Source organism: Impatiens glandulifera, chromosome 1, assembly GCF_907164915.1.
Source record: "Impatiens glandulifera chromosome 1, dImpGla2.1, whole genome shotgun sequence".
Taxonomy (NCBI): domain Eukaryota; kingdom Viridiplantae; phylum Streptophyta; class Magnoliopsida; order Ericales; family Balsaminaceae; genus Impatiens; species Impatiens glandulifera.
The window spans coordinates 160,252,159-160,269,308 of NC_061862.1; the positions used below are offsets into that span (position 1 = coordinate 160,252,159).

Below are 17,150 nucleotides of genomic sequence, written 5' to 3' on the forward strand. Positions count from 1 at the left end.
ATATAGTTTGATTAATTTATAAATATAAATTAACTTTTTTTAATATAAAATCGTATAAATTAATAAAATTAAAATTATTTATTAATTCATAAATACTTAATTTTAAATATAAAATAATAAGATCTTATCTCATATATATATATATATATATATATATATATATATATATATATATATATATATATATATATATATATATATATATATATATATATATATATAAATCCATGGGGTCCATAGCTTAAATTTAAAAAAAAATATATATATTTCTATCCCCACTTTTCTCTCCCTTTTACTTTCTTTAAAAAAGTATTAAATTTTATCTTTCTTAATCTTTCACTTTCTTTTAAAAAGTATTAAATATATATATAGTCTGATTTACGGGTATAACTTCATTTATTTAGATTCATTATCAGGTGATTTGTCAAACTTCTTTATATACTTTTTAAAATATTATGTCATCACTTAAACCATGGATTTATCAAATACAAACAAATTCTTAAAATCTTACCTATAGGTCTTGTATGGTTGTAAAATATAATCTTTATTTTTCTCTATATAAGAGAGTATTCTTAAGGAGTAAATTAAGAGTAGTATACCATGAAGTCTGTTTTTAATCTCTTACTGATCCTATCATTGGTGGTAATTATTCTCTCCACCAATGTCAGCGGTAGGCCCGTACAAAAGCCTATGCCAGCTCCGCACCATTCATCACCGCCAGTTGAGGGGAAACCACCTGTTGATGTGAAATCACCTCCCTATAAATCGCCTAAGACACCACATTCATCGCCTCCACCACCACCCACAGAGAAACCTATGCCATCACCACCAAAAGAAGGGAAACCACCAGTTGATGTGAAACCACCTCCCCATAAATCGCCTAAGACACCACATTCATCGCCTCCTCCGCCACCCACAGAGAAGCCTATGCCATCACCACCGGTTGATGTGAAACCACCTTCCCATAAATCGCCTAAGACACCACATCCATCGCCTCCACCGCCACCCACAGAGAAGCCTATGCCATCACCACCGGTTGATGTGAAACCACCTTCCCATAAATCGCCTAAGACACCACATTCATCGCCTCCACCACCACCCACAGAGAAATCTATGCCATCACCACCAAAAGAAGGGAAACCACCAGTTGATGTGAAACCACCTCCCCATAAATCGCCTAAGACACCACATTCATCGCCTCCTCCGCCACCCACAGAGAAGCCTATGCCATCACCACCGGTTGATGTGAAACCACCTTCTCATAAATCGCCTAAGACACCACATCCATCGCCTCCATCGCCACCCACAGAGAAGCCTATGCCATCACCACCGGTTGATGTGAAACCACCTTCCCATAAATCGCCTAAGACACCACATCCATCGCCTCCACCGCCACTTACAGAGAAGCCTATGCCATCACCACCATCTATTTACTAAAAGTCAACTTAGGCCGGTTAAGTTAGCAAATGAGAGATCTATCTAATAGTAACTTTATTTTAGTACTTTAATTATCTATGTACGGCACATTAAGAAGGAAATATGGTTTATTGATGTTAAACTTTTAAAAAATAATTGAATTGAAAGTGTTTTATTATTGAAATAATTACGTCTCTCCCTTTATACAAAATTTCATTATTAACTTTAATTAAAAAAATAACTAACAACTATTAAAACTAATTAATAATTTTAAATTAATTAATTAATTAAAAATTTAATAATATACTGAATAAAGTTTCACCTTGTTTAAAATATCAAATTATGATTTTCATTCTAATGTTGTCATTTTGTTCCTTTTATTGAAGTCAAATTCATAATTCCCTAATCATTTATTTTCAAATAAACTCACACTAGATGAGTTGTTTCATTTTCAACAAACACAATTTAGTCTTCCATCTTTTATAAGGCTACCTAGTGTATAACCTTCAGTTTTTTTTAAGCTACTCAATATTAGACATTCCAGTCTTAATTTATCAAAAGCCAACTAATTCAAATTTCCCAAGTTTAATTAGCTGAAAATCACCCTAATGATCAATTCAAATTTTATCCTTATACTGTATATTGTTTTGAATTTGGAACCATCTTTTGGTTTAGGGATTTGTTTAAAATATGTTTGTTATTAAAGAAAATAATTTTATTCTTTTAACTTAAGAATTTTTAGTAAAATCTAATCTCAAACATTTTGATGACTTAGACAAGACTCTTTGAATGAGATTTAATTCGAAACATTTTGATATCCTTAAAAAAAACTATTTTACATTAAGGTAGTTCACTAATTTATTATTAGCAACAAAATTTAAATGTTGAATACATATTATTATTATTATTTTTATCCGTGTGAATCGAATGAGAATTTTATTATTAATAAATGAAATGTATAACATTAACAATTTAATAAATTTTAAAAATAAAATTTTAATTTAATTATATTAAAATAATAAAGGTTCATTAATAGAATATATATATATATATATATAACATTTTTTAAAACTATATAAAAAAATATTTATTTTTCATTTTTATCTTTAATAGTTAACTATTCAAGAATTAATTAATTTTAAAAATAAAAAATTAATTTAACTATTTCAACATAATAAGTATTCTCCTATATAATTTACTAATAAATATTTAAATATATATATATATATTAATAATTCTATTTGTATTAATTATTTTTATAATGCTGTATTATATATATATATATATATATATATATATATATATATATATATATATATATATATATATATATATATATATATATATATATATATATATATATATACCATTTTTAAAAATTATATATTATATATATAACAATTTATTTAAAATTTAATTTGTGATATATTTAAATAAAAAGAAATTATTATACTTAAAAAAATAGTTAAAAATAAATTTATATTTTTAAGAGAGGTTAACTAAGATTTTTAAGAGAGATTAACTAAGATTGGTGAGTGGTTTGTCGAGGGTTAGAGACATATGAAAAAAGTATGAGTCACAAGATGAGGGTCAATTGGAGGATTAGCGGTTGAGTTTGACGAGATATAAAAGGTGTGTCATCAATTGAGATCGACTAAGATTGCTAGGTGGTTTGCCGAAGGGATAAAAATGCATATGAAAAATGTAAGTTACAATATGAGAGAGGGTCAATTGAGTGATTAATTGGGTGTCGAAGAGATAAATTATATGTTAATATTAAGTTTAAGATTAAACTTAATTTTTACAAATTAAAACTAATTAAAATTAATTAAATTTTAAATAATATTAATTTTATCTAAAATATTTATAAATAAATATTATTTTATATATATTCTCAATGCACAATGCACGCTAGTTAAATAAAATAACCTTTAAAAACAAAAACTTAATTAGACAACATATAAAACTATATAAAAGATTTGTAATATGTATTCAAATAGTCAAAATTGGCTAATATTTTTTTTAAACTTATTAATAAAAAAAAATATATATTTCCGTCAATGATTTTGACCCAAATACTGATTACGGTGTTGATTGACTTCCCTGGTCAGTACCTTTACAAATAGTGATTGTTGTTACAAATAAAATATTAATATATATTTATTTATTTATTAAATAAAATAATTATTTAATTTGACCAATTGCCTAAGATTGTTAAATAGAGTTGGTAGTGAATGTATGTGTGAATCCATAAAGTTCTTCCTTCCAATTTGTGGTGCAAAAGTATTTAATCAACCTTCAAACTCATAGACAAGGAAGACTCCGGAGGTCGCCTAGCTGAAGTCTAGTCGAGGTGCGGTCAGTATTTGTGTCACTACTCGAGGAAGAAGAAGTCTCCGTCGCGGCCGATCTCCGAAATTAGACCATTGACATTTTCGATTTATTTACAAGTTTTTCATTGACAAAAGACTTTAACCATTTGAACTTTTTGTCATGGTTCATTTTGACTCTTCATCATTCTTGTCAATTTCGGCTTCATTATTTTGAATTTTAACATGATAATTCAAATAAATTAAAATATTTCAGTCCCTTTAACTCTGTCTTCCATCAATTGGATCCACAGACATTTTCAATATTCAAATTTGACCTCAAACATTTTAATTTTAATTTATATTCATAAAATAAAATTCTTTCAACCCCTCGACTATTCACCTACGTTCATATCGACCCTCAAACTTCACTTAGGTCCATTTCAAAAATTACAAAATTTCTAGTCTTGTTTGTTTCAGGTTTACACCAAATGAATTTTAATGGATTGAGGCTTCTAAATCACTTTAAAAAAATTGAAAAATATTATTATGTTTACTTTAACAAACAAAAAAAATCATTATTTTTAAGGCTTGTTTGAAAAACTCTCTATCTTTGATAACTTATATTTTAAAATCTATATCTTAAAAAATGATGAAATTAATTCAGCATGTTCATACAAATATTTTTGACATCTAAAAAAAAAAAAAAAAAAAAATTCGAGACACATTCAGAAAAACAATTATTTTCGAGAGTGTCATAACCAAAGTTTTATAACTTCAAAAATTTCAAACACAACTAGCAGTGTGTTCCTAAAATTAGTTAATAGAGTAGTTAATTATTTTAGTTAGATATTGGACGCTTACAAATATTAACTAAATAAAATAAAACCTTAAAAATTAATGAGCTTAAAAAAATTAAACTTATTTTGAGATGTATCAAATTAAATAATTGCCTTAATAATATATGTGAAATTTAAGACATTTTTCAAAATGATGAAAGTTAATTTTATTAAAAATAATTAATAAAGAAATATTTAAATAAAATATAATATTTAAAAAACTTTATAAAAATTAATAATTTCTTATATAAATAAATTATTATTTTCATAAAAAGTTATGTATTAAAATAATGAAATAGATTAAAATATAATTTTTGTAATATAATATTTTGATATTCAAAATTATTAAAATATTTATTTAAAAATTATTAAGACAAAATATTGCTTAAAAAATAATAATAGCTTTCTAATAAAAATAAGTTATTAATATTTGTTTTGTAAAAAAGAAATTATGTTTTTATTAAAACAATTTATAGACCAAAAAAATAAAATATTTTTTTAACATGAAAATTAAAGTTTTTTTTGATAAAACAAGTAAATAATAAAAACTAAAATTAAAATCAAATTTAAAATATTTAATAAAAATAATTAAACAAAAGTTTCTTAACTATAACAATTTGATTTTTAAATAATTATGTTTCAATTTATATAAAAATAAAATAAAAAGTATAATATTTTTAATATAAAATTAAGAATTAATATATATTTAAAAAATATTGACCAGAAGGTCTGTTTCTTTTCTCAAGTTTCTAAAAATAGTTTCTAATCCTTGTTTATTATTTGTTTATAATTGTTTGAAATTGGAGGTAGTCCATTTAGATCTTCTGGTGTGATTTAAGTCAATTTTTTTAAAACTAGCTAGCTAATCCAATTTCGCATAATCTTAAGTAGTGGTCGAAAGATTTTAGTATTATTTATTGTCTTACTGGCTACTGTTTGAAGATTTTAGTGGTTCTTTCTTTTACTTAACAAACCAATAAAACTAATAGATCCAATTTTATTTTCATGTACTAACTATGTTTTCTGTTGATTTTTTTAAAAGTATAAACGAAATAGGGTCTTTCTCGATCTATTACGACTTGAGTTTCTTAAATTCACTATAATGGAGGTCCTACGTTGACGACTAGAACTCATGAACCAAAGCGCCCAGCTTAAAAGCTTTTTAGGCTTGTTTATGTTTGGGCTTAAAAGTAATTGACTTGTTTACGTTTTTTGCTTTATTAAAAAATAATAATGAGCCTAAAAGGAAAATAATATATAATATATGATTATACTTAAATATGATTATATATAAATAAAATAATAACAGTTGTAGGAATTAAGTAAATTTGTTAAAGAGTTAATTAAGTGTCAAGTGATTCTGAAGGCTGTATTTTTAATTCCAAAATTATGTTGATTATATGTCAGGGACTTAATTATACTTATATAATAGTTGGTAACTCAACTTAATTGTGATACTGTAAATAGTGAGTGAATAATTAGATATTCTTAAAGAAATTATTTTTATTTTCACGGTATCAGTGGAAATAGTTGATCTAAGAGATACCAATATTACGAAGAGATATTAATATTACGAGTTTAATTTTCACTTACGGTATCATAAATAGGGGTGTTGTACTAATTTTTTTAATTAAAAAATAATATGCATCTATTTTTCTGATACCCTTTCATTTAAGAATGATAATTTGAAACCGTCTCGCAAAAATCAAACAGAATTGTCTCGTTTGGGATGGTTTTTCCTCGAAACCGAACAAAGATGGGCGGGGATGGTATTTATGTCCCCCGCTCCGCCCTGATTATGCCCGAACACTATTAAATATATTAAATTACAAATATATTTATGTATTCACTATATTTTATAAAAATTATAAATTTATTTATTTATAATAATAAAATTTCAATATATTATAATTTATATTATATTAAAAAATTCGTTTATTTAATATTATTTTATACATTTTTTAAAAAATATTTTATTAACGGTGTCTCGTGGGAATTACCCGAAATCGATTAAAACCAAACAGGACGGGGATGGTATTAAAAAATTCCTTAAAATAAAAATGAAATGGAAATGGTAAATATATTATCCGCCCTGAACTGTCTCATTGTCATCTCTGTTTCCACTTCAATTGTGACTTTATGAGCTTTTAATTAAGTTGGATAATTTGATTCTCTTGTATGGACAAACCTTATTTGAATCTTCGGTATTGAAGATTTTATATTAATTATTAATGGAGGTTTTTAAAATAAATTTCTTGATTTAATGAGTTTGCTTAAATAATATTTCAAATATATATCATTTAATTGCATTAGATATATGGTAAAAAAGAATGTAAATTTTTATTAAATATATAGGAACCAAGAATAATACAAGACAAAACCGAGAAACTAAAAATTCAAAACTTAAGTAATTTTTATCTTATCAAATACAAGTAGCCTACAAAGATTTAATAAAAATAATTCTATAAAAGTTTCTTATCTATAACAATTTAATTTTTAAATAACTATGTTTCAATTTATATAAAAATAAAATAAAAAGTATAATTATTTTAATCTAAAATTAAGAATTAATATATATTTAAAAATATTGACCAGAAGGTCTGATTTCTTTTCTCAATTTTCTAAAAATAGTTTCTAATCCTTGTTTATTATTTGTTTATGTTGTTTGAAATTGGAGATTGTCCATTTAGATCTTCTAATCCAATTTCGCATAATCTTAAGTTCAGTTTTTTTCAAAGTAAAACCAAGTAGAGGTCGAAAGACTATTGTCTTACGGGCTACTGTTGGAAGATTTTAGCGGTTATTTCTTTTGCTTAACAAACTAATAGATCCAAGTTTATTTTCATGTACTAACTATGTTGGCTATCGTTTTTTAAAAAGTAAACAAAATAGGGTCTTTCTCGATATATTGCGACTTGAGTTTCTTATATTCAATATAATGGAGGTCCTACGTCCCCGACTAGAACTCATGAACCAAAGCGCCCTGCTTAAAAGCTTTTTAGGCTTATATATGTTTGGGGTAAAAGTATTTGACTTGTTTACCTTTGAGCTTTATTAAAAAAAAATAATGATGTTGGCCTAAAAAGAAAATAATATATAATATATGATTATACTTAGATATGATTACGTATAAATAAAATAATAAGATATGTTATTTCTAAATATTGTTAAAGGATTTAAGTAAATTTGTTAGAGAGTTAATTAAGTGTTAAGTAATTTTGAAGGTTTTATTTTCATTTTATAAGAGATATAATAGTTGGTAACTCAACTTGAATTGTGATATGGTAAATAGTGAGTGAATAATTAGATATTCCTAAAGAGATTATTTTCATTTTCTCAAATTTCTAACTACAATTGTATCGATATAAGACATTAAAATATCACGAGTTCAATTTTTACTAAACTCGTTACAGTATTACGGTATGATAGTGTAAATATTTGATCCAAGACATTAAAATATCACGAGTTCAATTCTGATAAAAAAAATTAAAAAAAAAAACCTTTTTAATGAAAGTAAAAGTCATCACTTAGGATTGTTATACTAGTATTTTTTTAATTAAAAAAATAATATACACTTAATTTTCTGGCACCCTTCCCGTTGTGATCATTTTTCTTTTAATTTTTAATGTGGGTTTTTAAAACAAATTTCTTGATTTAAATGAGTTTATTAATTAAATAATATTTGAGATATATATATCTATCATTTAAGTGCACATAGAAATAATATAAAAATGAATGTCAATTTTTATTAAATATATAGTATACAAGCCAAAACCGATAAACTAAAAATTCAAAAACTCAATAAAGCATATGGAAGTAATTTTTATCTTATCTAATGCAAGTAGCAGCCTACAAAGATGGCCAATAAAGTGAGAAATCCGCTAGCAAAGACTGCGGTTGAGGAGCTAGGAGAAGGAGGCGGCACCATTGGGGTAGTTGTAACGACCGGAGGAGGAGGAGAACCGGTGGTGGTCGGAGGAGAACCGGGGATGGTCGGTGTAGTGGGAGCGGTTGTAGCCGGGGAGACAGTTATGGTAAGCTTTTGTCCACCGTTGCAGTGTGTGCCTACGTTGCAAATGAAATAAACTTCACCACTAGTGTTTAGTCTTACGTTTGCGGGGCTCACGGTGATTACGTTGCCAATAGCATTGTCGTCGGAACAGTCATCGTATGAGGCCTTGGGTACTTGAACCACATCATGTCGACCAGCCATAAAGTTAAAAACTGCATTCGTCGTATAAATAACATTAGTCGAATAATAAGATTACACGCGTTTTATAAGAAAAATAAATAAATGAGTTAATTACCAAGGGTGTCTCCAACGGTGAAAGTCTTGCCGGAAGCCCATGTAGGGTAGAGGGTAGTAGTAGTCGGCACGTTCCAACCAAATCCATCTCCGACAATGTGAGATGTTTGTGCCGCCGCGGAATGAATAATAGCAGCTGCTACAACAAAAACGACTATTGTTGATAATCTTGCCATTTTGTATATATGTCTATTCTCTCTTTACTTATCTCTTTGGCAATATGGATGATTACAAATGTTATGATTTTGTTTGTGTTTGATGAAACTAATGGGCTATTTATATATTCTTTTTTAAATTTAATAGGCACCTAACGCGTTAATAAAATTTGGAATTTTCCATGGGTGGATGAATATGACCCATTCAAAGTTGTATGTTGTTGAATTCAATTTTTCCACCACCTTTACATCTCTTTCTTCTATTTTTTTTTCAACTCAAAAAAGAAAATAGTTTAACTTTATGTATTTATTATAAACATAAACTAAAAATATCAAATATATATATATATATAATACGGTTAAAATAAAAATAAAAATATTATAGGTATGTTTCGAACTTATAACATAATTTTAACAATAAAAGTTTAACTTTATAACTAACTAATATATAATATGATGCTTAATTTTCAAAGTGTCCGAATTTCTGGGTCGAGTGATGTGGTTAATTTGGATATATATATACGTGAGAGTAAATAGATACTTGGGTCGGATTATGGGTTGACCCGCTCATAAACTTCAAACAGTTAAAAATAAAATAAAAAATGCTATATGTATATTTCAAACTTGCAACATAACAAAACAAGTGCAACCTTTTAACCAACTAGGCTAATAAGACTTTATATTTTAAATTCAACACCAAATTTGATAAACGTGAGATATTTTAACAATATAAGTTCAACTTTTTAATTAACTAATATATATATATATATATATATATATATATATATATATATATATATATATATATATATATATATAATGATGTTTAATTTTCAAAGTGTCCGCTCATAAACTTCAAACAGTTAAAAATAAGACTTAATTTTCAAAGTGTTCGGATTGTCGGGTTGAGAGTTGTGATTAATTTGAATATATATGAGAGAATAAATGGATACTAAGGTCGGATTGTGGGTTGACCCGCTCATAAACTTCAAACGGTTAAAAATAAAATTAAAAATGCTATATGTATGTTTCGAACTTACGACCTAACAAAACACTTATAACCTTTTAACCAACTAGGCTAATAAGACTTAATATTTTAAATTTAACACCAAATTTGATGAACGTATAATATTTTAACAATATAAATTCATCATTTTAACTAACTAATATATATATATGTATAATTAATGATCCTTAATTTTCAATGTGTTCGGATTGCCGGGTCGAGAGCCGTGATTAATTTGAATATATATGTGAGAGTAAATGGATTTTTGGGTCGAATTATGGGTTGATCCGCCCATAAACTTCAAACGGTTAAAAAAATGATATATGTATGTTTCGAACTTACAACCTAACAAAATAAGTACAACCCTTTAACCAAGTGTGAATGACACGTGGTTTGTCGAAGGATATATAATAGCCCGGTATCAATTAAAAAGGTTAAAAAATATCAATCAAATATTTGATTTATTGTCGTGTGGTGAAATGTGGTTAATTTGGATATATATGTGAGAGTAAATAAATATTTGGGTCGAATTGTGGGTGAACTTACCCATAAACTTCAAACGATTAAAAATAAAATTAAAAATACTATATGTATGTTTCGAACTTGTAACCTAACAAAACAAGTACAACCCTTTAACCAACTAGGTTAATAAGACTTTATATTTTAAAAATCAACACCAAATTTGATGAACGTGAGACGTTTTAATTGTATAAGTTCAATTTTTTAAATATATATATATATATAATATGATGCTTAATTTTCAAAGTGTACGAATTTCCGGGTCGAGTGATGTGGTTAATTTGGATATATATATACGTGAGAGTAAATAGATACTTGGGTCGGATTATGGGTTGACCCGCTCATAAACTTCAAACAGTTAAAAATAAAATAAAAAATGCTATATGTATATTTCAAACTTGCAACATAACAAAACAAGTGCAACCTTTTAACCAACTAGGCTAATAAGACTTTATATTTTAAATTCAACACCAAATTTGATAAACGTGAGATATTTTAACAATATAAGTTCAACTTTTTAATTAACTAATATATATATATATATATATATATAATGATGTTTAATTTTCAAAGTGTCCGGATTGCCGTGTCGAGAGCTATAGTTAATTTGGATATATATGTGAGAATAAATGGATACTTGTGTCGGATTGGGGGTAGACCCGCCCATAAACTTCAAATGTTTAAAAATAAAAATGCTATATGTATGTTTCCAATTTGCAACCTAACAAAATAAGTACAACCTTTTAACCAAGTGTGATTGACATGTAGTTTGTCGAGAGATAATAAACCGATATTGATTGAAAGTGGTTAAAAAAATATGAATTAAATATTTGATTGATTCAAGTGTGATGTCATAATATTAAATGTTAAAAAATATAAGATGAAGTGTTTTGTTGATGATTTGATTTACGGATACAGGAATCATCAATTTCTCTCTAAATTGGGAGGAATAAATATCATTCATCTCTAAATTGGGAAGAATAAATCTCATTCCCTTGTAATGAATTTTTTCTCCCATGATGTCCACTCTCTCACGTTCTCTCATAATTATATTTATAATATTATATATATTTTTTCTTTTATAATTATACTAGATGTTCTTTTATAATTAAAATAATAATAATTTTTTAAATTTATTTATTAAATTAAATTATTTCAATTATTTAAATAATATTGAGAAATTATTTAAAATAAAATATAATGAATAAAATAAAATAAATTTTTTTATTATAATTATAATAACTAATAATAATAAAATTATTTTTATATAATTAATTTATATATTTTATATTAATAATAAAATTATAATAAATCAATTAAAATATAAAAACTTAAAAATAAAATGACAATTTTATATAAAATAAATTTTTAAAAAATATTTAAAAAGTTAAATATAAAATATTTTAATAAAAAATGTTATTAAAAATATTATGCAATATTATAATATATATTATTAAGTAAAATATTATATTTAATTTGATTAATTATTAATATATAATATTTTGATATATTATAAATAAATAAAATTTAATATTCAACTATTTTTTATATATACTCATAATAATATATATATATATATATATATATAATTAATATAATAAAATATTAAATGTTTATATTTTATTATATTAGGACACATCTCAATATTTTAAACAATTATAATATAAAAATAATAATATTATATATTTTTAATTAAATAAAATATAATAATAAAAAATATTAATCTAATTCAATTACAAAATAATATTAATAATTTATCTCTAATAAATCTAAACATTATTAATGGAATGTAAATATTCAAAACTATCAATATCAATGAGATTGGGAATGATTAATACTCATAACCAAACACTACACTTCTATAAATCATATTCATTCTCATCCCACATATCTATCAATCTCATTCTTATTTCGATTCTCTTATTTGAACCAAACGTCCCTAAATTAAATATTTGATTGACCAAAGTGAAAGTGTAAGGTCACGAGATAAAATGTTCATTTGGAAAAAATATGTGATAAGATAAATTATTTTATCGAAGTAAATAATATGTGAAATGAGTGTTTTATATTTTTTTTATTTGAATACTAAGACACCACCATCCACAGAGAAACCTATGTCATTACCGCCAGAAGAAGAAGGAAACCATTTGATGTGAAACCACCTCCCCATAAATTGCCTAAAACACCATATCCATCGCCTCCACCGCCACCCACAGAAAAGTCAATGTCATAATGCTATCATTTTATCCTCTTTTATTGAAGTCAAATTCTTAATTCCCCTCACACCATATGAGCCATTTCATTTTTAGCAAGCCCAATTTAGTCTTCCATTTTTTTAAGGCTACCCAATGTAGACCTTCCATTTTTTTAAGCTACTAAATATTAGACATTCCAATCTCAATTTATTAAAACCCAACTAATCCCAATGTCCTAAGTTTAATTAGCTACCACCCTAATGATCCATTCAAAATTTATCCTTATATATTGTTTTGAATTTGGAATCAACAGTTGGTTTAGGAATTTGCTTAAATTATGTTTGTTATTAAAGAAAATTGTTTTATTTTTTTAACTTAAAGAGTTTTTAGTGGAATCTAATCTCATACATTTTGATAACTTAGGCAAGACACCTTTTATGAATGGAATTCAATCCGAAATATTTTGATATCTTTACTACCTTAATGAGTTAACTAATCTATTATTAGTTGGTGAAGGACTATCTTAAAATTAGTCTGTTTTCAAGCAACATAATTTAAAGGTATATTAGACTCTTCAAAATAATGTCTCACTTCTTCACTTCACTCAAACCCGAAATTAATTGTTTTTATTAATTTTAAAATTCTGTTAGGACAATTAAAAATATTTTAAGATAATGTTCTATTTAAAAATAAAGTTCTTAAAACGTAAATCATGTTCAAATTCTCGAATTTCGAGTTTTTCCGCAAAATTTTTATACAAAAGTTTTTTCGGGATTACAATATCAGATTATCTATAATATAGATAAAATGAACAAAATCAAACACATCCATCGTACTAGAGCATGTAAATAATTATTTGTTATAGTTTTCTACAATGAATAAAATAAGTCAATTATATAATAGGATATACAATAAGTAATGTGAAGAAACCTAGCAGATTCACAATATTCTCTTTGTGTCGATGTAAAGTTGCAATGCATTATTAGTTTTTATTGTGAAAAGATTTAATAAATCATTATCGTCGGCACACAACATTTTATAAAGGCATGTCGGGAAAGATCCCAAAAAAAACGAATTAAACCTGATAGATATATACTGTCAAATTACCATAAGATACAAGTTGAGTTCCTCAATTGATAAGATACCCAGTAAACACTTGAGTTATGCCCTTCAAAAGTTTTTAGACATGAACCATCAAATATAGCCCAATTTTTTATCGATATATCACGATGCATGCCGTAATAACACATTAAACTAGAGAAAAATCTACTGACCAAATCTTCTCTCTTGTGACATTTTAAAATAATTGCAAGTACTAGACATGCCTATAAAAATGACAAATGATGCATTGGGTCCGAATAGAATTGTAAAAAAGTGAAAGGTATAATAACCGCAAATATATACATGCCTCAAGAATATGACAAATGGTGAATTTTTTCTAAACACAATTATTAGAAAATGAGAGGAAGTATTAATTTCAATAAATATTTGAAACATAAAAAAAAAAATTCTAAAGAGTAAAATAGAATTTTAACTAAGTTTAAAAAATAAATTTATGAATGAACAATTTAGTTAAAACTAGTATACTTTCAACTTTTTTTCACTTTCTTCTAATCAACGTTACTTAAAACTTATTGATATACTCAAAACACATTTAACAAAAGAAAACTATATTTTATTGATATTTTTTACTTTAATTAAATTAAAATATTAAATATATATTAATTACACGATTTTTATAATTTAGAATAACTTGTTAAACTTTTTTGTTTATCCAATTTAACTAATCAAGTTAATAGATAAATATAATATTTTTCATATACAATTTTGAAAGACTTGAACCTTAAACAAAATATACAATATTTATTTAAAAAATAACTATATTATTAATATATTTTATATTTTAAAAAATACATATAGATTTAACAAATAATAAAAACATTTTCTAACTCCTATTTATTTATTTAATTATATTTTATTATATATATATATATACATTGAGTATATACATTAACAATTTTAAAAAATATATATTAAATATAAAATTAATTAAAAAATAATTACAAATAATGGTACTATACAAATACTATATTTATTTAAATAAATAAATATATTTATTTATTTTATGAATATAAATTAACTCTTTTTAATGTGAAATTATATAAAATCTTAAATCAAAATTATTTATAATTTATAAAATTTTATTATTTTAAATATATAGTTTGATTAATTTATAAATATAAATTAACTTTTTTTAATATAAAATCGTATAAATTAATAAAATTAAAATTATTTATTAATTTGTAAATACTAAATTTTAAATATAAAATAATAAGATCTCATCTCATATATATATGAGGAGTGATAGAGTGAGGGAATTTGGTGAGGGAATGACGTGGCATCACCTTCATTGGTTGAAAATGTAAGAGTAGGAGGAAAAAGAGAAAAGAGAGAAATTATTTGATTTTTTCAGCGAATAAAATTATGCCACATCATTCCCTCACCAAATTCCCTTACCAAATTCCCTCACCTAATCATTTCTCTATATATATATATATATAAATCCATGGGGTCCATAGCTTAAATTTTAAAAAAAAAAAATATCTTTCTTTCCCCACTTTTCTCTCCCTTTTACTTTCTTTAAAAAAGTATTAAATTTTATCTTTCTTAATCTTTCACTTTCTTTTAAAAAGTATTAAATATATATATATAGTCTGATTGATTTACGGGTATAACTTCATTTATTTAGATTCATTATCAGGTGATTTGTCAAACTTCTTTATATACTTTTTAAAATTTCATGTCATCACTTAAACCATGGATTTATCAAATACAAATAAATTCTTAAAATCTTACCTATAAGTCTTGTATGGTTGTAAAATATGATTTTTATTTTTCTCTATATAAGAGAGTGTTTTTATGCACAATATAGTAAATTAAGAGTAGTATACCATGAAGTCTGTTTTTAATCTCTTTCTGATCCTATCATTGGTGGTAATTATTCTCTCCACCAATGTCAGCGGTAGGCCCGTACAAAAGCCTATGCCAGCTCCGCACCATTCATCGCCGCCAGTTGAGGGGAAACCACCTCCCTATAAATCGCCTAAGACACCACATCCATCGCCTCCACCACCACCCACAGAGAAACCTATGCCATCACCACCAAAAGAAGGGAAACCACCAGTTGATGTGAAACCACCTCCCCATAAATCGCCTAAGACACCACATTCATCGCCTCCTCCACCACCCACAGAGAAGCCTATGCCATCACCACCGGTTGATGTGAAACCACCTTCCCATAAATCGCCTAAGACACCACATCCATCGCCTCCACCGCCACCCACAAAGAAGCCTATGCCATCACCACCGGTTGATGTGAAACCACCTTCCCATAAATCGCCTAAAACACCACATTCATCGCCTCCACCGCCACTTACAGAGAAGCCTATGCCATCACCACCATCTATTTACTAAAAGTCAACTTAGGCCGGTTAAGTTAGCAAATGAGAGATCTATCTAATAGTAACTTTACTTTAGTACTTTAATTATCTATGTATGGCACATTAAGAAGGAAATATGGTTTATTGATGTTAAACTTTTGAAAAATAATTGAATTGAAAGTGTTTTATTATTAAAATAATTACATCTCTCCCTTTATACAAAATTTCATTATTAATTTTAATTAAAAAAATAATTAACCACTATTAAAACTAATTAATAATTTTAAATTAATTAATTAATTAACAATTTAATAATATACTAAATAAAGTTTTACCTTGTTTAAGATATCAAATTATGATTTTCATTCTAATGTTGTCATTTTGTTCCTTTTATTGAAGTCAAATTCATAATTCCCTAATCATTTATTTTCAAATAAACTCACACTAGATGAGTTGTTTCATTTTCAACAAACACAATTTAGTCTTCCATCTTTTATAAGGCTACCTAGTGTATAACCTTCAGTTTTTTTAAGCTACTCAATATTAGACATTCCAGTCTTAATTTATCAAAAGCCAACTAATTCAAATTTCCCAAGTTTAATTAGCTGAAAATCACCCTAATGATCAATTCAAATTTTATCCTTATACTGTATATTGTTTTGAATTTGGAACCATCTTTTTGGTTTAGGGATTTGTTTAAAATATGTTTGTTATTAAAGAAAATAATTTTATTCTTTTAACTTAAGAATTTTTAGTGAAATCTAATCTCAAACATTTTGATGACTTAGACAAGACTCTTTGAATGAAATTTAATTCGAAATATTTTAATATCCTTAAAAAAAACTATTTTACATTAAGGTAGTTCACTAATTTATTATTAGCAACAAAATTTAAATGTTGAATACATATTATTATTATTATTATTATTATTATTATTATCCGTGTGAATCGAATGAGAATTTTAT

General features: G+C 25.4%; 3 protein-coding genes across 3 annotated transcripts; 2 read left to right on the forward strand and 1 right to left on the reverse strand.

Annotated features, from left to right (window-relative positions):
- Nucleotides 1-600: 600 nt before the first annotated feature.
- Nucleotides 601-1,437, forward strand: LOC124913635 (early nodulin-75-like). The gene has a single exon (XM_047454045.1). The coding sequence runs from the start codon at nt 601-603 to the stop codon at nt 1,435-1,437; it is 837 nt and encodes a 278-aa protein (XP_047310001.1).
- Nucleotides 1,438-8,316: 6,879 nt separating this feature from the next.
- Nucleotides 8,317-9,074, reverse strand: LOC124918694 (cucumber peeling cupredoxin-like). Its single transcript, XM_047458732.1, has 2 exons — nt 8,872-9,074; nt 8,317-8,788 (listed from the first exon to the last, which is right to left on the reverse strand). The coding sequence occupies exons 1-2, from the start codon at nt 9,044-9,046 to the stop codon at nt 8,397-8,399; spliced, it is 567 nt and encodes a 188-aa protein (XP_047314688.1). The 5' UTR covers nt 9,047-9,074; the 3' UTR covers nt 8,317-8,396.
- Nucleotides 9,075-15,697: 6,623 nt separating this feature from the next.
- Nucleotides 15,698-16,219, forward strand: LOC124913645 (pollen-specific leucine-rich repeat extensin-like protein 3). The gene has a single exon (XM_047454055.1). The coding sequence runs from the start codon at nt 15,698-15,700 to the stop codon at nt 16,217-16,219; it is 522 nt and encodes a 173-aa protein (XP_047310011.1).
- Nucleotides 16,220-17,150: the final 931 nt, after the last annotated feature.